The 20862-nt window shown below is 43.8% G+C and overlaps 1 protein-coding gene across 6 annotated transcripts in view; it reads left to right on the forward strand.

Moving 5' to 3' along the window:
- TENM4 (teneurin transmembrane protein 4) overlaps positions 1 to 20240 on the forward strand; it is a 554777-nt gene extending 534537 nt beyond the window's left edge. For all 6 annotated transcript variants that reach the window (XM_032196280.1, XM_032196305.1, XM_032196313.1 and 3 more), the window contains 4 exons: positions 2102 to 2398; positions 3747 to 5361; positions 9875 to 10017; positions 18564 to 20240. In XM_032196280.1, the coding sequence (XP_032052171.1) occupies positions 2102 to 2398; positions 3747 to 5361; positions 9875 to 10017; positions 18564 to 19322 (2814 nt within the window). In that variant the 3' untranslated portion in view covers positions 19323 to 20240. The remainder of the gene's footprint in view (positions 1 to 2101; positions 2399 to 3746; positions 5362 to 9874; positions 10018 to 18563) is intronic.
- Positions 20241 to 20862: the final 622 nt, after the last annotated feature.

A 20862-nucleotide genomic window follows, 5' to 3' on the forward strand; every position in this document is an offset into this window, starting at 1 on the left:
CTAGTCCTGCAGAAATCCCTTGCCACGGTGGTGGAATGAGTTAGGGCACCAGCAACGGGATACAGAGGTTTGGAGGGAGCCTAAGAGCTGCCTGGGGACCTGTTATTTGGTTCTTCCAGCACAGTGCATGGCACACGGAGCAGGGAGGCATCTTCCAGCCCGGCTCACTGTCCCAGCCCTGGAAGAGCTCTTTCCAGCTCTCTTGGCAGAGACCAGTAGCAGAAAAAGCTGCAGCTGCTGGGCTGAAGCTGCTCTGTGAATAGATGGAAGGCAGAGATATTATTCCTTCCTGCTTTGCTTTGCTTTCTTTTTTTTTTTTTTTCCTTTTTGCAGGCAATTGCCACTTCTGTTTCTCTATTTATAGCAGCAAGCACCTATGAGATATCAAATTGCTCCGTTAGTTACATATGTGCATCTGTACTTAGAGTTTTGATACCTTTTTAATTATTTCCCAGCTTGCCTGTTACAATGGGCTTTTGGCTGATTTCCTCTTTTTCCCATTGCCCATTTGCATTCTATTTTAAACTCAGCTACACATTTAATTGGAGCATTATCTACCTTTCCACACTGTGTTTTTTTTTCTCCTCAAGTCCTACTTGCCTTTTACACTGTTATTCATAAACTGGAAATCAGTTTTGCGGTTGCCTCCTTTTACATCATTTTTACACTTACATCACAGCACCAACTCCTTCTGCCTGGGCTGGCCACGCACCCCCTCAGCTCAGTTCCACATTTTCTCAGCCCTGTTTTTACCTCTTCTGACCTCCTTCTGAGACTCCTTCTTTTGATTTCTGGCTTTGTAATGCCCCCGTTCCCCAGGTTCCAGCACTGATGTCTGAAAGCACAGCAGTGGTCCTGCCGTTCCCTCTCCTCCCCCTCCAGGAATCCAGCACACCATTTCTCCCTTGCCTCTACAATATCCTTTCCTGGTTAGCTCTCAGATACTCCCACATCCCTCAAAATACACTGGAAATTCAATATGCACCCTAAAGAAATGGCCAAGATCAAAGCTGGACCAGGGCTGAGAGCAGTGCTCAGTGCTGGTGTTACCCAGAGCAGGGTAAGGCAGCGTTTTTAACTCAGACCCTGCAGCAACCTGCAAGCCCTTGGTTTATTGACTGCAGCTGAAGGGCTGCAGAGGGAACCAAAAAAGCTCTTTGGAGTTTGAATTTCATCTGAGAAGAGTCTGCGCCTTCCCAGAAAAGAGAGGTTCACCAGCTGAAAAAGGTTTGAAAGTGGTGGGATGGAGAAGCAGCTGTCTTCCCTGGCAAGCTTTTCCTGGCAACGTGGGGTTTTCATCCTTGCACAGTGCTTTGCTACTGTGCTGATGTGGCTTTCTAAATCTCCTTGCACATGCAGCTAAACATGAGTTGTATTAGCAGGTCCTTTTTGTAATGCTGTGTGCTACAATCCCTGAATGAAAATGTATTCCTGCTCCTACCTTTGAAGTAGATACCTTTGATCTTTGGAAATGCAGAGGCAGTGGAGGTAACAGGAGTGTAATTATGCAACACAGAATAACCCCAGGACAATGAAGCCAAAACTCCAGCTCTCACAGAAAAGTCCCTGGTCTATGTAACATCTACAGTGGTCAAAGCCTTCATATTTCATCCCAAGTGGAAGGCTTCACCTCCAGTGCATGCAGTAAAAACTCAGAGAAAAACTCAGCTTTCAAGTATCTTGACACAACATTCATCTTCTTTCTGAAACTATTATTTTTTTTATGTTCATGAAAGCAAACGGTTTCTATACCCCAGATTTAATAAGCAATTTTGCAAATATCCCTTGCAACAATTTATTATGACATCTTCTGTAGGGCCATACCACATGTGCTGTACCAGTCCTAAGCCCAGATTTGGGATATTAGCAATATTAATCCACCATGGTGATGTTTCAGAAGTACACACAGGTTTTCTGCCTCTGTCCTCACTGAAGTCAAGAAGTAGGGTTAGGCCACCACTTGGTTTTGAAAGTCTTATCCAGAGGCAATGAAGATCTGGATAGTCTCCAGTGTGATCTAAAGAGGTTTTTGGTAAAACAAGGCTAGGCTTGGTAACTAGAACAGTTTCCAGCTTCCTAATTCTTTGTCTCGCTCTTGTAGGTCCACAACAGAAACCTGCTGTCCCTCGACTTCGATCGTGTGACAAGAACAGAGAAGATCTACGACGACCACCGCAAGTTCACGCTCCGCATCCTCTACGACCAGGCGGGGAGGCCCAGCCTCTGGTCGCCCAGCAGCAGACTGAATGGGGTCAACGTCACCTATTCCCCAGGAGGACACATCGCGGGGATCCAGCGGGGCACAATGTCAGAGAGGATGGAGTATGATCAGTCTGGCAGGATTACATCCAGGATCTTTGCTGACGGCAAATCTTGGAGCTACACTTACCTGGAGAAGGTGGGAGTCCTCCTACTGGCTTCTCACTCATGGTGCATTTGGTGTCAAAGGTCTTCACATCTTTGACTTTAGCATGGCTGCATTACTTCACAGCAGCTGATTACTGATCCTTATAGTCCAATACTCCTCTTCAAGCAGATTCTGCTTGCACTAAGATGCATATAGAAACTTGGTGCCGCACCACCCAAAGAGCAGTTGAAAATACCATGGAAAGTTCCCCTGGGGGCAGTATTCTTTCCCAGTCACACTGAGGGCATGTCTTAATGCTGTAGAGCTCTGGCATTTGATTTTTAAGCACAACATTCCTTTGCTGATCTAGCTGTAATATAAAATATGTGCAGATAAAGTCAAAGGAGTGAACAGTAGGCATTTCTACTAGGATTTTCCATGTGAAAACAACCCATACAGTATGACATCCTCCCTTCTTTGAGTAGCCTATTCTTGTTTCATAGGAAATACACATAATGAAAAGCACAAGGCACAAATCCAGCCAGACTGTTGTAAACACTTTGCAGTGGTTTCTATAGTCTTCATTGTGTAAGTTGGCATGGGACTTAATTTCTTCTGGGTATTACCATTTGTTGTTACACTACTCAGTGTCCCGTAGATCCCCTTCTTGCATACCTGGGGCTGATATTCATAAGTTTTATATAAAGCCTATCCCTACAATAGCTTAAGGAAATTGCAGTAACATGGCTTTTAAAAAGCAAAAAGTATTGACTTGCACCTTGTATTATACAATCTGTGTGATTGTCAGTTATATGCAAAAAAACACTGACAACGAATACGCATGTGGGCAGAAGTTTCTAAGGCAGTAACAGACGACACATAGACACACCGAGTTAATTGGGCATTGAACAGCTTCAGGAAGGTATTTTTTCAAGCATTTCTTTGGTCTTTCTATCAGCTTTATTTAGTTAGTTTGTAGAAGCTATTGACAAGGAGAATTTGGGTAGAGACAGCTACACGGTATTGATCCGAACAACTGAGCATTCTAAACTTAGACCTTCACTGCATTAACTGCTTCTTCCTTTGACTTGCTCCTACTTGGGGATGCTTGATGGGCCATGCAGCTGCATGCTACCACTACTTCATCCTGTGGGTGCAGACTTATCTCACTTGCCCTATTTTTATTTTTATTTTTATTTTTATTTTTATTTTTATTTTTATTTTTATTTTTATTTTTATTTTTATTTTTATTTTTATTTTTATTTTTATTTTTATTTTTATTTTTATTTTTATTTTTATTTTTTTTTGAATGGAGAATTTTGCAGGTTTTTTTTAGAGTTAAGAATGATTTTGCCTGAAAACCAGGATTAAAACGTATTCTTTTCTCTTCCCCACCTAGTCCATGGTGCTGCTCCTTCACAGCCAGAGGCAGTACATCTTCGAGTTTGATAAGAATGACCGGTTGTCGTCTGTGACCATGCCCAATGTTGCCCGGCAGACTTTAGAAACCATCCGTTCCATAGGCTACTACAGGAACATCTACCGACCCCCAGAAGGCAACGCCTCAGTAATTCAGGATTTCACAGAGGATGAGCAGCTGCTCCACACTTTGTACTTGGGGACAGGGAGACGTGTCATCTACAAGTATGGAAAGTTGTCCAAGTTGGCGGAGATGCTCTACGACACCACAAAGATCAGTTTCACTTATGATGAAACTGCTGGCATGCTGAAGACGATAAACTTGCAGAATGAAGGGTTCACGTGTACGATCAGGTACAGACAGATAGGGCCCCTCATTGACCGGCAGATTTTCCGCTTCACTGAGGAAGGCATGGTGAATGCACGCTTTGACTATAATTATGACAACAGCTTTCGGGTGACCAGCATGCAAGCAGTCATCAACGAGACACCTTTACCCATCGATCTCTACAGGTACGATGACGTGTCAGGCAAAACTGAGCAATTTGGTAAATTCGGAGTCATTTACTACGACATCAACCAGATTATCACCACCGCTGTCATGACTCACACGAAACATTTCGATGCCTATGGCAGGATGAAGGAGGTCCAGTACGAGATATTTCGGTCGCTCATGTACTGGATGACCGTGCAGTACGACAACATGGGGAGAGTTGTTAAGAAAGAGTTGAAGGTTGGCCCTTATGCAAACACCACCAGGTACTCCTATGAGTATGATGCTGATGGCCAGCTGCAGACAGTGTCTATCAATGACAAACCACTCTGGCGTTACAGCTATGACCTAAATGGAAACCTCCATTTGCTGAGTCCGGGGAATAGCGCCCGCCTTACTCCACTCAGGTACGACCTCAGGGATAGGATTACTAGACTGGGGGATGTGCAGTACAAAATGGACGAGGATGGCTTCCTGAAGCAAAGAGGCAATGATATTTTTGAATACAATTCAGCTGGCCTGCTCATCAAAGCCTACAACAAAGCTAGTGGGTGGAGCGTGAAATACCGCTACGATGGCCTAGGAAGGAGAGTTTCTAGCAAAACCAGCCATGGCCACCACTTGCAGTTCTTCTACGCAGACCTGACCAACCCAACCAAGGTCACCCATCTGTACAACCACTCAAGCTCAGAGATCACATCCCTCTATTATGACCTCCAAGGCCACCTCTTTGCAATGGAGCTCAGCAGCGGCGATGAATTCTACATAGCCTGCGATAACATCGGCACTCCTCTGGCTGTCTTCAGTGGGACTGGCTTAATGATTAAACAGATACTATACACAGCATATGGGGAGATCTATATGGACACCAATCCCAACTTCCAGATCATCATTGGCTACCACGGAGGACTGTACGACCCCCTCACAAAGCTTATCCACATGGGACGGAGAGACTACGATGTGCTAGCAGGTCGATGGACGAGTCCAGACCATGATATGTGGAAGCACCTGAGCAGCAATAACATAATGCCTTTCAACCTGTATATGTTCAAAAACAACAACCCCATTAGCAACTCTCAGGATATCAAATGTTATATGACAGGTAAGACATTTAAATTGATTAATATATTCACAAACTGGTGTCTAGCTTGCCATCAGTGAGTAGGATCCTCTCGGTATCCTTGTCACAATGGGATTTTCCAGTGTTCGGCACAATGGACACAAGCTTTTCTTTGCCAGTTGACCCCTATGTCGGAGAGTGGTCGTGGGCATGTTTAATTCATTAGCATAGACTGAGATTCTAATTCTCAAACTTGTTTCCTTTTCACTTGCTTGGTATTTAAACTCTTTATGTTGCTTCCAGTTGTTTGTTTCCTCGGATATCCCAAGTTTAGCTACCAATTAACATCCTAATATCCTTTCTCTTTGTGGTGGGGCAGCTCTGTTTACACAGTTTTGCCCAGAGATTTATTTGCAACTAAACAAATGACATGCAGATTTGTTTTAGCAGAATGGCAGCAGCAACTTAAACCTTTTATCATCGTCAGCCATTTCAGAGCACACAACAGTAACAATGTAGTTCAGAGTTAATCTGCCCAACAGAATTAACAGTTTCTATTAAATGTCAATAAAAAGCCAGTGCTTTAGACTTAAAGGCCAGGTTTTAAGGCATATGTCCCCCACAGCTTGACATAACCTCCGAACTGCTTCCCCAAAGACTTCGTAAAATGGCGTTAACATGATCTCTATGTATGTTTTTTATACAGAAAATCATTCTGGAGGTTAAATGTCCATCCTACACTCATGCTTCGTGCAAGACTGGCAGTAACATTTTAGAGTACTGTTCTGTTGGGATTTTTTTTCCATATAATTATCATTGCAAAACCAGGCGACAGTCACAAATCAAATGTGCATACTTCTTGAGGAGATACCAATAATTTTAAAATCTGCTGCATCTATCACAACTTTTCCATATACAACAATATTTGCATTCCTCTAAATTATGAGAGTGGCTTAATAGCAAAAAAAAAAAAAAAAAAAAAGTTATGAAATAAAAATCCCATATTGTTTCATTCAGCTTGTTTTTTCAGCCATTAAGGTTCATGCTTTCAAATTCTCCTGCAATAATCATAAGCATTAGGTATTTTGTTTAGATGAAAAGCTGTTTTGTCCAGAACTGGGAAGATGATGCCATGAGGAAAGTAAGCTATGCCAAAAGATGCAGGCTAAGACTCTGTGTGTTGGCCTGACTCTGATAATTAAAGCTGGCAGGGAATATTTTGAGATAACTTTTCCTATCAGAAAATGCTCATTTGTCAAAAGGGAATTTGTTTGTGGGAGAGTGTTGAGCTTGAGAGATTTCTCAGCAGAAATGTTGCAAACAGCTCTCAAAATCATCTAAATGACAAATTCCAAAATAATGTGAAAGAAAAAAAAATCCTTTTTCAGTTTCAACCTTTTCAAATTAATTATAAACTAGTTATAGAAGACTGGAAAAGAGAAATTAACAAGTCAAAATCAAAACGAAACATCTTAACACCAAATTGTAGTCTTGAAGTAGTCTAGTATTTGAACAGTCACTTCATGACATATTAACAGATTTTTATTTTTCTGCTCAAGTTCAGACAGGACAGAATTTCAAATGCTGTCTTGGATCAAGCAAACAGTTTCCCACCCAGCTTTGATGATAACATCAAGACGCCCAAATCCGATACTTTCATGTTTTATATGCACCAAATAACTTTTTCCATCATCTTAAAAATTCAATTTCTAGTCTTAAAAGAATGTAGAGCCCAAGTTCGTGTTTTAAGTTTCTGCCTTCCCACTTCCACCCTGTGCATGGCAGAAACAAATCACGATATGGGGTCGTGATACTTGGCTCTGCCATTCCTTTCTGCTGAAGCTTTCAGGGTGGGTGATGAGAGTGTCATTGTCATCACGACCACATCTGCCCAGATTTTGGGACAGAGAACCACTCTGTCCCTCCCTCCCCATCCCAGCACCTGCTGTCCTTAAGGGGAGCTCAGCTTCTAGGACACAGGCAAGCAACATTTTGGTCTCAAAATATCAGGTTTCTGAGCTCGTGGGTACAAATTGGAGGCAGGCGGAGGGGAGAGCAGGAGGAGCAGGTATTTATGTTTTGAGAGGCCCATTGTTAAACATGAGTATTTTAGCGATTGTACACTTCATGGCACAGAGCTCTGCTGCCAGCTTCAGCAATCCTGATGGATTGAACTGACATTTCCATTACATGTGTCTGCATTAAGCACTCTTTTTCTTTGCCCTCAAATGAATTTACTGTGAAATGTGTTGGCAGGGTTACTGTAGCTGAAAAAAAACTCTGTGATGTGGAATGTACTTTTCTGTCAAAAAAGTTGTCACTGCCTCTTGGCAAATTAATATTTTCCCCTCTGTTTTCTCAGCTCCACACCTTCCTCCTGTGGTGGGTTTTGGGGTGTGGGTTTTCTGTTGTTGTTGTGCTGGGTATTCCAACACCTCTTCCCAAAAAGAACAAGCTCCTGTTTGCAAATGTTTTGAAAGTCAGTTTTCTGAGCAGTACCAAAAAAAAACCCTGTCATGAATCTCTCCAGACATGTTACATATTTTTCTGCTGTTCAGCATCCCTGCTCTGTATCCTTTCTAACATTTGTGAAGTGCTTGGAAAATGATTCCTGCACCGATGCCGACCTTCACAGTTTTCCTTTGTTCTCCTGACCACCTGGTCCACAATATGGACATCAAAGGTCCTCGCTTCACATGAGAGGGGTTTGGAAGCAGGCTGGCTTAGCGCTAAGCAAAGAGATAATCAAACGAGAATGAGAACCGATTAATTTCCTCCCCTCCCCCCCAACCTCTCTGTTTCAAAGACACTCCAAAAACAATCTGTACGTTGAGTGAACAGAAGTGTTTTTATTACAGAAACCCTCCTCCTTCCACATGGATTGTTGCAAGGGCTTTTTGGACATCTGCCCAATCTCAACATTTTGGCCTGCAAGAAAACAAGCATCAGATAGTGTGTTTGTTTGGCTCCCGGTCCTCCAGTCATCTGGAAGTGCCTTTCTTGCCATTTGCATCTGTAATTTCTCTTCTGACCAGCTCTTCAGAACATTCATTCAGGCCCATAGGGGACATAGAAAAAAATATTCAAATCCGCACATTTGATTCTTTGAATTGATCCTGTTTTCAGACTGTTTCAGCAGTGTTTATTCAGCTTAGCGAAATGAAAAACAAGCCCTTTGCACATCCAGCTTGAAACACAGCAATCACCAACACCATCCCACTTACATGCAAAACACGCAAGACCCCTGGGAGCTGATATTAGTTAAACTTTACCTCCATATCTTCCTTCTTCTTGCAATTGCTGTGTGTGTGCCAAATGCACACCATATTGCTCGGGGACTGGAGCAGGTGTGTCCTTCTCTAGAGTCCAGCAAAGGCAAACAAGGTGAGATCATCAAATGCTCCAAAGTTAAAGTGGGGAAGCAATGCTGATCCCAAGCAGATCTAGGAGTTAGCCAGCCACGTCGTTATTTCCCCCAGCAGGAGAACATCTAGCTGCTATGCCTAATAGCTCTGCAATTTGCAAATTAGGGAAGATTTTGTAGTCTTCTGTCAAAGGAATACAAGAATGTTCCCCCAGTCTAATCCTCAACATCCCAAATGCCTTGGTTTTCCATCATGTCCCCTTTAGTGCCAACAATCCCTCTTTTGCATAAGACAATGGTTTATGGCTTGTAGCCAGCAGTGTTCTCACCATCCAAGGACTTCTTCTAAGGGGTTTATGAAAAGTGCCTGAGCAAAGTGATTTTGTATCCCTGTAGGTAGCCTGGCTGGCTGGCTGCTGTGTTATGGGACAGAAAAGAATCCGGCAGTGTGGATGTGGCATTACAGCCTGAGAACAGTCTGTGGCCCCTTTTATTTAGCCCTTTCAAATAACTTTGTCAGGTAGCTTGTGTGGTAGCTGGTTTCACGTCACTATAAAAGATGCCATGACTTTACACTGGTGTAATGCTCAAACTACATGTTCTTAAAAATGACAAGGGAATGAGGTGGAAATGCCATGCAAAAAGCACGGAGCCTCTTCCTTGAGCATCTGCACCAAAACTGCTGTTCATCCTGGATGTCCTGGTATTCTGGCTCAATGCAAAGCTTTGGGAGGCCTCAGGAAGAGAAGTATTGTGGCTGAGATATTCAGAGCTGACTGCAGGGCTGGAAAACACTTCCAGTTAAGCTGCAGCATCTCAATTTCTCTTAGTGTATCTTTGTTCCTGTGCTTTTCCTCTGTCACTTTAGAGCAGCGTCTCGTGGCTGCTGGTGTAGAACAGCCATGGAGTTGGCTTTAATTTGAGCCATTTGGTCACTGCCAAAGTTTTAAAGCTGGGAAAGTGCAGATTTGGACTGTGCTTGGAGGTGGAAAGTCATTGACTTGCCCAGCCTTGGCACGCAGTTCTTTCAAGGGCCATTAAGATTTGCTCTCTTCACATAGAGTACAGAGCAATCGTTGTGGCCAGACTGCTAAAGTGCCAGGCACTGTAGAGTCCTCATCTGTGCCATTCGCCTAGGCAACCCTGCTTGAGAGACCTGCTAATCTGATTTCTGCTTCTCTTCCTTTCCAGATGTCAACAGTTGGCTGCTCACCTTTGGGTTCCAGCTACACAACGTCATCCCCGGATACCCCAAACCAGACATGGACGCCATGGAGCCATCCTATGAGCTTATCCACACGCAGATGAAAACCCAAGAATGGGACAACAGCAAGGTGATCCATGCAACTACATGCTGTATTTCATACCCTGATCAGCAAAGTATCCACTTGGGGTCTTTGTAAATAACCATCAGCCTGTTCTTCCAGATGTGCTGGGAGGTTAAGAGGCAGTCGACCCAAGGCAGTTTGTCTCTCCCCATTACAGTAATGAAATCTCACCGAATAATCACATCATAAATTCTTTACTGTCCCTGTGTTTATTCCTGTGATACTTTCTGGTAGTCACTCAGTGAGATGGAGCATTACTATTTTTTTGTCAAACAAGAGAGAACTACCACATACTGCAGACAAAGGTCCTGGCCTTTGCACCAAGGATTCTTGGAAGCAAATGAAAGAAAACCTTGATACAGCATCATTTTCTACAGATTTTTTATATTTTTTTTAAATTTATTCAGTCTGGTTTAAAATACCTTTAAAAAAAAAAAAAAAAAAGTCACAGCACTTCCCTAGGAAATTGTTCTGCATTACAGTGGGTTTCTCCAGAAAGAAGTTTTAGCTGATAGTTAACTTTCATTTTACCTGAGGGGTTTTAATCCCAAACCACTATGTCCTGCTTTTAAAAACAGGCCTGCATCACAAGCCACTTTGGCAGATGCTAGCACAAAATTCAATGATAAAATTGGCAAGAAAAAGCTTTTACAGCCCAATCATTTCTCCGTCTCTTCCTGTTGGGAATTATTCAGCTGAAAGGTGGAGGCAGCACTGTTAAAGGTTAGCACACTGGGTCAGGGTCTGAGAGCCTTGGGTTACTCCCAGCCCTACTGCTTATCAGCTGTATGACCTTGAAAACAGTCGTTTCCCTCTCAGGATACTCTTTCCTCTCCTAGCCTGATTTTATTCTGGGGTTGTTTTATCTCTCCAGTCTGAATTCTCTTTAGGATATAGATTCCTGCTTGCTGTTGCTGTGTATTCAAATACTGCGAGAGCTGTGAGGCACCGATTTGTTTGGGGAGATCAGGATGTGCTCTTAACACTTCTGCTTATAAAATGATAATGGTAGCAAGTGGAACTGATCCCAGCTGCTTTCCTAGGCTCTTTATCTAAGCCTTTACTGAAATCTCACTGTCCTGCAGTGGATTCTTGAGGTCCTGTACACAAATTATTAACCCAGCAGGTAAAATACAGTGTCACATTTCCCCAGCCCCAAGGTATCACTCAGAGGTATGAACAAGGTACTGTGAATTAATTACATAGTCGTGTGTCAGCCCTGCCTCGGTACTGAGCCTCATAGTTGCAGGGAAGACAAGCTAAAATGTACCAGCTTTGACTTCAACAAGAGAGATTTAAATTAAGACATATCACTTTACAATAGAAGCAGACGGAAAGAACGATGCCTTTTGCTACCATGGCTGCGCTGATGCTTGAAAACCATTACGCCACAGTAACTCGGTTGTGTTTTTGGAGCTCAGACACTTCTCTTTTGTTTCTCTCGTCCTCGGATTAAACAATGAAATGCTACCAGAGATGATTTCTGTAATGAGAAATAGCCTCAGGATTCTTCCCCCGCTTTGATGTGACAGTCTCTCCAGGCAAAGCCGTACAGGAGGAGGCAAAGAGGGAAGGCTCACTCAGAGACCGCACAAAGATTGTCTTTAAATTATTATGTACAGTAAATGATAACACTCAGATGTTAATAATAATAATAATGTTATTATTATATCATTTCAGTGTTTTTATTATGGTTATTGAATAGCCAAATAATTTAATTGGCAGCTTGAGATGAAGTCTGACACTTGTTTATACGGGAGCTGGAAATAAAACCAAGGAGCCGTCCCTTCCAGCCACCCATTTTAGGTGAATCTGCCTGAATGAGCAATAAAAAGGAAGTCTCCTTGTCCCCTTCAGGTTTGTAAACCAAGAAGCTGCAGCGAGGTCTGTGCAGGGGCCTGCCTGGTAAATAAGGGCTTTATGCAGCTATGGTGTTTCCAGATGAGTCACTTTACAATCACAATGTTGAAAGCGGAATTTAACCATTGCAGGTTGTTTCATTTTCTTCCCCTGTGTTATGACAGCAACAAAACAGGAGCATTTTTATTTTAGTCTACAGTTGCAGGATCATGCTGTGATAGCAAGTGGCTCTCAAATACTGTAGAGCAGGGTTCCCTTCCTTTCTGTCACAGACAGCATAATGTAGACATGTATTTGCATAAACTAAATTCATTCTCATTTTATACCTGAACATACGATCCATTTTCTCCTAAACCTATCCATGCGTTGAACACTAATTTTTCACGTGCAGTTCTGTTTGTTCCCAGCCCTTCCAGCCACACACACACTCCCAGACAGGATTCAGCCCTCTGTCGTACCAGTTCTCCCCGTATCTGTTGACGAAGCATGTGGAATAAAATGCAAAGTTTTGAAAGCCTCCCAGAACAAATGACAAAATTAAACAAAGTTAAATGGAAGTTCGGGAAATATTTTTGTTTAATGAGATTGATGGAATTGTGGAATGCCTTTCCAGAGCACATGGAAGAAACTGCAGATCTTTTATCATTTAAAAGCAGCCTGGACAAGGCACCAGACAATGCCCATTCTGTTTGAAATCCGGGGATATTCACTGCATGACGTGCCACAGCTTTCTCATCTCTGCCTCTTCCGATCCCTGGTTTCTCTGGGTCACATAGCCCCTTGTAATAGACCAAAGGAAATTTGAGTTACTCCACTGGCTCCGCTGATCAAAGCCGTGGCCCAGCAGATTGAGTCAGTTCTTTTATCGGAGAGGAATGAATAACAGGAGCATAACAGCAAAGCAACTAACTCCTTTGGCTGCGTCGTATCTCTTCGGAGTGCATAACCAGAGGGGCCTGGCATCTCCTTCCAAAACATTGTTGGGACTTGCCTTGCAGGGCTGGAAGATGGGAGAGATAATTCTGGCTGTGGGCATCCACCAGCTCAGAAACAGCCAGCATGTCATAAACTTTGCACTAACCCCCTGCAGCTCTGGAGTGACATTTAAAATCCAATACTCTGTTGTGTGGCACTTTTTCCTCCCCCTCCCCTGTGTCTGTGAGCCTGTCACTAAATTGTTTGTTGAACAAGTTCCGTGTTATTGGCCACCAGGGGACTCCGGGTGACCTCTGGCATATTGTGGAGCTGCTGCACCTGAATGCAATTTCTCCTTTTTTCCCTTTTTCCCCCCTTTCCCTTTTGTCTTATTGAATTGTCAGGTAATTGCCAGAGCCAGAACAACTCTATTTGCAGGAAGGGATGTTTTGGAATCAGTGCTTCTAACATTAGCTACATCATATCATTAACTACGCTTCTGTCCCTCCCATAAGAAAATGTCCCAAGGACAGAAAATGTCCCAAGGACATTCCTCCCCTTCTGAGGGATTGCTCTTGACAATGCTCATCACTCAGCAAGAGCATCCTCACTTTGGGGGTGCTTAGTCCTGAGCATGGGCCATCATGCTCTCGATGTATTCAGCTATGTTTTGTGAACCTTTTGGCTAGTTTTTACTTCATCTGATGGTGGGGAAGAGCTGAAGTCTCCAAGGCACTAAGCTCCTGAGGCATTACGAAAAAAGAAGAGGAGGAAAAGGAGGCAAATCCTTTTATTTCCCCACAGATGGAAATGTGCGTGATGAGCTCAACCTAGCTATCCCCCCAGAGCTGTGTGCACAAGTGGGATGGAGGAGAGACCTGTCCTCCAAACCCAAGAATTAGGAAGGTGGGATGAAGGAGAGATCTCTCCTCCAAACCCAAGAGTTGGCAATGTGGGGTGTCCCCCCAGCCACCCTCCACCAGGTGTCATAGCTTTTGGGAGCTACATCCTGAGGGGTTCACCATGAGAGAGGGCATCCATAGCAGGGAGTTAACGGTGGAGAATTTTGAAGGCAGGGAAGGGGTAGCTTGGGCCAAGCATTTTGGAAGTGGCTTTCCACATTGTAACCCATATGGTAGTTGGAGAAACACCTATCTGTGTATAGCGGCAGGAGATGGAGAGAAACTTGGAAACGTACTCACGTATTTCACATCTTGGATCCTTGATGGGAAATTAAAGCTTGCAGTCTCACACTGGAAGGCGGTATTTAAAAACAACAGATGATAGTATCTGGCGATGGTATTTCGAATCCTCGAGAGGTGCAGGCAAAATGCAAGAGGCTATTCAGAGAACTCTGTAATGTGCCGTTCTCTTGAGCTCTGTGCAGCAGGAAAGAAATGATGAAGGTCGTTCTCTTCTCTCCAATGGGTTGTTACTAGATAAAGTGAAATGTCACCTAAGGACATCTGATTAAAAGAGTCTGGGAGGAAAAACAAACCCAGCCTATTTGTCACTCACATCTAAGAACAAATATTGAAATAAAACAACTATGAATTCCCCTCTTTCTGCCTTAATGCTGGTTTTATAGATGCCTTCCTTTACAGTTGCTAAAAGCAGTGGCATTTTTTAGAGAATACTATACACCACTGCAGCCTTGGATGAAAATTTTGTTTCTCTTCCTTACCAGTTCATTAAAATGAGTTCTAAGATGAAACAGAAATGGTAATTGCAAAGTCAGGGATACGCTGCCTCTTTGAACTGTGCGCAATATGTTTGCCTCCCCCCTGTATATTCACAGCAGAGCATACAAAGCTAGCTGTGCCCTGGTTTGCCTGAATTTGGTGTGTTTTTTTGTAGTGTTTTTTTTTTTTTTTCCTACTGTTGGATGGGTTTGTTTTTCTTTTATAAAAAAAAAAAAAAAATGCTGTTCCCAAATATCATTTTGTTTTATCAAAGAAATGCACTCAAAAAGTCATTTCAAAGCGATTGTGGGCTCATTTTCAAGATAACAGAGTTATTTGCAGATAACAGAGTTTAGTTATTATAATAGTTAAGAGATGTTCGGTATTACAGCATTGCATGTCTTCTCCTACTACAAAACAAAAGATGGGGAGATGTTATGATAAAAAAAAAAAGGCCTTTATCTAGAAGACCTGTAACCAATCCCCAGTGAAAGACCCTTTGGGTGTGATATTGTTCTAGATGGAGACACCTAAATTTAGGCCCCTGCCCGTGAACTTAGTGCCCAGCAGGGCACAAATCACCCAGAGCTTCTGTTTCTCACTGCTCCACGAAGAAGCTGCAGGCACTCTGCGGCATCTCAGATCACACTAGACATCAGTGTATGGGTTTATGGGCAACTGAATCAGTCCTGAAGCCAACACTGAAGTGTGAGAAGCAGGTACACAGAAGGCTGGGCCATCCATAGATTGGCAAGTACTACCCAGTTACTTTGCCAGCAAAGGTGGATCCAGCCCCCAGCCTCACAAAACTTCCACCTACAGCGGGCATACAGCTAGAGGTGAAGAAGGTCCCGTTTCTGTGGCTTTGATCCATCATTTCACGTCTGTCTTAGCCACCAGAAGCAGTGCCAGTAACAGCCCTACTGTTGCCCATGCAACAAGAGAAATGCTTTCCCTGTACAGAGGAGGAGATGTGTCCTGGATAGAGGCTGAGAAAACCAACAAGCCAGTTGGCCTCACGTCCTGTCTGAGTGTCCTGAGGCAAAAAGTGACAGTGCCATTGCTGTTAGCTCATGTGTAAGCCATTAAACGTCCAAGTCATGCCAGTAGAGGGGTGGGTGCTGCTTATTTTCCTTCTATATGAAATCCAGATGAGCAGTGGAGCTGTGGAAATTGTATGACTTCATATAATGTCATGAAGGCAGCATGTTATTAGATAAAGGAAAGGTCACGTATTCTATTATTGGGTCATAAATTGTAAAAAAGACTTTAAAATTTTGGTTTACCTTTTGTAGTGGACAATTGCTGATCTAAAATCAAATTTATTGGGAATTTGACCATGAAGTTGAAAATCAAAAAATTTGACCTCAGGCCAGAGGGTCCCAGCTTGACAGAGCTTGTGGAGCTTGATGAAGGTAGATCATGTCAGAGCTGTTGCCTGTTGTACCTATCACAGCATGTGCCAAACAGGTTACCATCCTTCCTGAATTAATGGCAAACTCAAGGACATCACCCATTAAATGTCACTGTACAGCTGTTGTCAGCAGAAGACTCCCAACCAACATTTTAGAGTAATAACAGAATCACAGAATCATAGAGGTTGGAAGAGACCTTCAAAATCATCTGATCCAACCATCCCCCTACCACCAATGTCACCACCAAGCCGTGTCCCCAAGCACCACGTCCAACCTCTCCTTGAACACCCCCAGGGACGGGGACTCCCCCACCTCCCTGGGCAACCCGTCCCAAGGCCTGACCGCTCTTGCTGAGCAGAAATGTCTCTTCATTTCCCACCTGAACCTCCACCGGTGCTACTTGAGGCCATTCAGAGACAGCAGTTGGAGGGGTCTGAAGCCAAACCAGGAGCTGAAAATAAAATTATTTAATTTTAATTAATTAAAATTAACCAGTGTGGATGATAAGAGGTCTAGTGCAAGACCTCACTGCCGAGGCTTCTCTCATTTAGCAGCATAAACACAATATTACAGACTATGTCCTTCTGGCCCAAACCATGCCTGGTGCTGTCCAACTTATCCAAGGTGATATTGAGTAGCTGCTGCGATTAATTAATTCTAGGGATCCCTGACCACTTAACTTCTGGTAAATATAGCAATGCATATATAGAGAAGGGTGACAGATAAATGACCACAGGACGCAGAAATGTGGTGCAGAAGACCTGATTTACATTCCTGAGTGAAGGATCTTGCACTAAATGATGATTCAGTGCGAGTAATGAGAAGGAACTTTTCCCGTTGCTTGTAAAAGTTACTGAGCAAGATGGAAGAGCAATGTGGCAGGCGTGGGTCGTGGGGAAGGACCACCTGGAGTCAGCCCATAGGAGATGCACCTGAGAGGAATACATCCCCATTTAAACACCTCTTAAGATGAAATACCTAGCGAAGGGTGTGCGATGTGCACTTATGCAGAACTGTAAGTGTTTCGTGGAGTCTAGAAGCCTAATTGCTCCCTGTCCATCATCGGTGACATCTTCATTAATTACGTCCATCTTTTCCATAATTAGAGCCCTTGTTCAGCTGGTGGGGGAGCTATCAGACTGTTAATTAGATCGCTCTTTGGGCTGTATGTGAGATCCCCCACAGGCAGCATGGGGAGAACCAGAAAGAGCTCCTATGGCTGCTCCAGCAACTATGCTAACAACCAAAAGGGGGAGGGAAGAGGGTTTCTGCAGCTTTCTTGGCACTTTGAATAAAAGTAAGTCATGGGTCTTAGGTATTTCGATGTTGATTAAACCCAACACTTGCCCTTAAACTTGTGTGCCTCTGTTCTTTTATAGTTTTCTCCTCTATAGAGCAAAAACTGCTCATAACCACTGAGCAAGTTACAGTGCAGGATGCTTTATTTTGTTTCTCTAATGGTTTGAAACCCTTCCTTGGAAATGGCTACCAGGGAAGCGAGGGTTCATCTCCCTTCCCTCACCATAAGTCGTAGTAAAGAGGTCAATGCTGAAATGTCTGCATTGTCTGAAATGTCTTCTTACAGCCAGGGAAGGATGTGAGCCTTTAGCTTGTGGACTGTTTAAGGCAATCTCCTTCATGGATGTTAAATTTCCTCAAAATAATTGGAGTGCAGCAAACTTTTCTTTGTAGCCTATTTTTAATCCTGGATGTCATTACTTTATTGAACTCAGCCGTTGGCCGTGCCAGGAGAGTTTTGTCGTAGCATCCTCTTGCTTTTGTGAAATTTGAGCAAATAATTGTTCATGAGCAAGGGTTTGTAAGAAGATTGCGCTGCCATGAATTGATGAGAGCATTTCCAAAGACATTTTGCAGTAATGATGAGCTGCTGACTCGCTGTGTGCTTGCTCCATTATACGCTAACAGCAAAAGTGACTTTGTATTGTACCTGACTACAAATGATCCAGGCTGTTGTCTCTCTGCAGTTTTTCTTCAATATAAGCTAAAACTCGAACATCAGGTATGGCAGGCCCTAGCTCAGGGAGCCTGGCACGTTGTAGAGGGTCTGCAGGAAATAGGATTTGGATTTAGGGCCCTCCTTGAGTTTTAAACAGCCTGCTTTGGCCAGGCTGAAATGGGATGTAGAGGGGCTGTGGTCACTTCGAGGGTCGTACCTGCAATGCAGGCCTTTTGAAAATGGCCCAAAGAGTTACAAAGTGAAGTTAAAATAGAGGGAATTGTTACAGATATTTTCATACTTTGTCACAGAAACCTCAAAGCATTTTATAAAGCATAATGGCCACCAAATTCTCTGTGAGTGATTTCTTACTTTCAGATAAAGATTGCTGAAGCACAAAATAATAGCTCAGCCAGGTGGGAGAGCCCAAACGAGACCCCCACACTACTAAAGCAAAAACTCCTTTTCTCCCTTTGCCTCTTTCTATCTGTAAGTGTAAATACAGTTCCATTTATTGAAACAATGAGTATTAGGGGGAATATCCTGGCATGTGTCTCTTCTACTACAAAGAATTAAAAATCTGAAAAAAGTTGATGAGGAAAAAAAACAAACATGGAGCTTCTCATTAGATTGACGCTGGTCTCCAGCATGCAAAACAATGCCTTTAGGTCATCAGGCTTCTCTTTCTAACATATCTTTTTCTTTTTTTCTCTCCATTCTCAGTCAATTTTGGGGGTCCAATGTGAAGTGCAGAAGCAGCTGAAGGCCTTTGTCACCCTTGAGCGCTTCGAACGGATCTACAGCTCCAGCATCGCCGGGTGCCGGCACGTCAAGAAGAACAGGAACTTTGCCTCCGGAGGCTCCATCTTCGGCAAAGGCGTCAAGTTCGCCATGAAGGACGGGCGCGTGGCCACCGACATTATCAGTGTGGCCAACGAGGATGGGCGGAGGATCGCAGCCATCCTGAACAACGCCCATTACCTGGAGAACTTGCACTTCACCATCGACGGGGTGGACACGCACTACTTCATCAAGCAAGGGCCGTCGGAGGGCGACCTGTCCATCCTGGGCCTCAGCGGCGGGCGGAGGACCCTGGAGAACGGTGTGAACGTCACGGTGTCCCAGATCAACACAGTGCTGGGTGGAAGGACTAGACGTTACACGGACATCCAGCTCCAGTACGGCGCGCTGTGCCTGAACACTCGCTACGGGACCACCTTGGACGAGGAGAAGGCCCGCGTCCTGGAGCTGGCCCGCCAGCGCGCCGTCGCCCAAGCTTGGGCCCGAGAACAGCAGAGACTGCGGGATGGGGAGGAGGGTATTCGCTCATGGACAGAAGGGGAGAAGCAACAAGTGCTAAACACAGGCCGGGTACAGGGCTACGACGGCTATTTTGTGATCTCAGTGGAGCAGTACCCAGAACTCTCAGACAGCGCCAACAACATCCACTTCATGAGACAGAGCGAGATGGGCAGAAGGTGACAGAGAGGGTCCATACGGTGACTTCTTGCCAAAGACAGCTACTCTTTTGTGGCCACTTACCTGACTGTGTTGTACTCAATCCTTTTTCTAAACTGAACAAGGTGGGGGGGAGGAAAATAGAGAAGGAATTATATGGTTGCACTGTAACTCATGCAACATCCTTTTTTTCCCCTTTAATTTGGCCTTCACACGTTTTTTGCAATGAACAGAAGGTATATTTTGCCGTAGTGTGATCACAGTGACATTTACTGTCTCTTGTCCTTTTTTTTTTTCCCCTTTGTGAGGAATTTGAAGTGGGGAGTCGTCAACGTACGTCCGTAGGTGTGAAGTGCGAAATGGGTGTCTGTGCTAACTTGTGTCATCCTAACCCTTTCTGGTTTGGGGCAGGGACAGATAGCCTTCCACCCAAAAAATGGGGAGCCCACGGCGTGCCGGAGAGCTCTTCCTGGGAAGAAAGGAAAAGGAAGACGACACTGATTCCTTAACGCCGAAAGCGACCGACCGTCCGAATCATGTGCCTCAAAAGAGACCTTACAAGTAGTTTTCACGTTTCACTTGGGACTTAAAGTGTTTTTTGGGGGCTCCTGCTGAGCAGAAGTAGATTATAGAGGCAAAGGAGCTGATTATATTAACTTGCAAGATGATTCTCTTCCTTCCTGAACTGGAATAAAAAAAGAAAAAAAATCAGTCTTTTTTCATTATGAGAGTAGATACTTTTTGTTTGTTTTTGTGTGTGTGCGCAAATCCTGGTTTTAGTTAAAACCTAGCAAAAGCCAAGAAAGGGACTCCTGCTCTATTGAGAAAAGCTAAAATAAATTCTCTCTCTCATACGTAGAGCTGTTCTATAGGTGGATTTAATGCACCCATGTTGTACATTTGCTAATGGCATAACTTCATTAAATGTATAGTGTTTCAGTACACGAGGCTACGTGTTTAACAGTCCACTGTGCTGTATCTGATAAAACCAGTTAATTTTTAGGAAGCTGATTTGAATTTAAAAGTAGTTATAGTATCCCAGTGACATACCACTGAAAATTAGAGCAAGCCAAACCCTGCTTTTCCTGATTCTGGAGCTTGTATTTATTGGCTGGGAAACGCAGTTTTGAGTAGCATGCTGGCAAGTCATTTATGACTATGGCAGATAAATGTCTCTAGGGGACTTTGGCAGCAGGGATTTTAAAATGTTTAATAAGTAGCAACAGCTTGTGCGTGGTGGGACAAGAAGGAGAATATTGGAATCAACCCTCTCACTGTTTCTTACACGAGCTTGAATTTAACGGAGAGCCCAGCTGACTGTTAGCAGTGAAGAAAGGGAAGTTTGGCTAGAAATGCCCACTACAGAGGGGACCAAGTGCTTTAATAAGAAACTGCTGACAGAGTTACATGGCATGCTAATGTAATTTGTATTCACATAACCTCTGTGCTCTGGAAGTGTCCTTGAAATTCAAGGGAACAAGGAGATGAGATGAGCATCCTCTTCCCTGCCTGAAGCAGCCCCGCGGTAGCAAGGGGCCGTTCCTGCAGGCTGAGGCATCACCCC

This window comes from Aythya fuligula, chromosome 1 (genome assembly GCF_009819795.1).
Source record: "Aythya fuligula isolate bAytFul2 chromosome 1, bAytFul2.pri, whole genome shotgun sequence".
NCBI lineage: Eukaryota > Metazoa > Chordata > Aves > Anseriformes > Anatidae > Aythya > Aythya fuligula.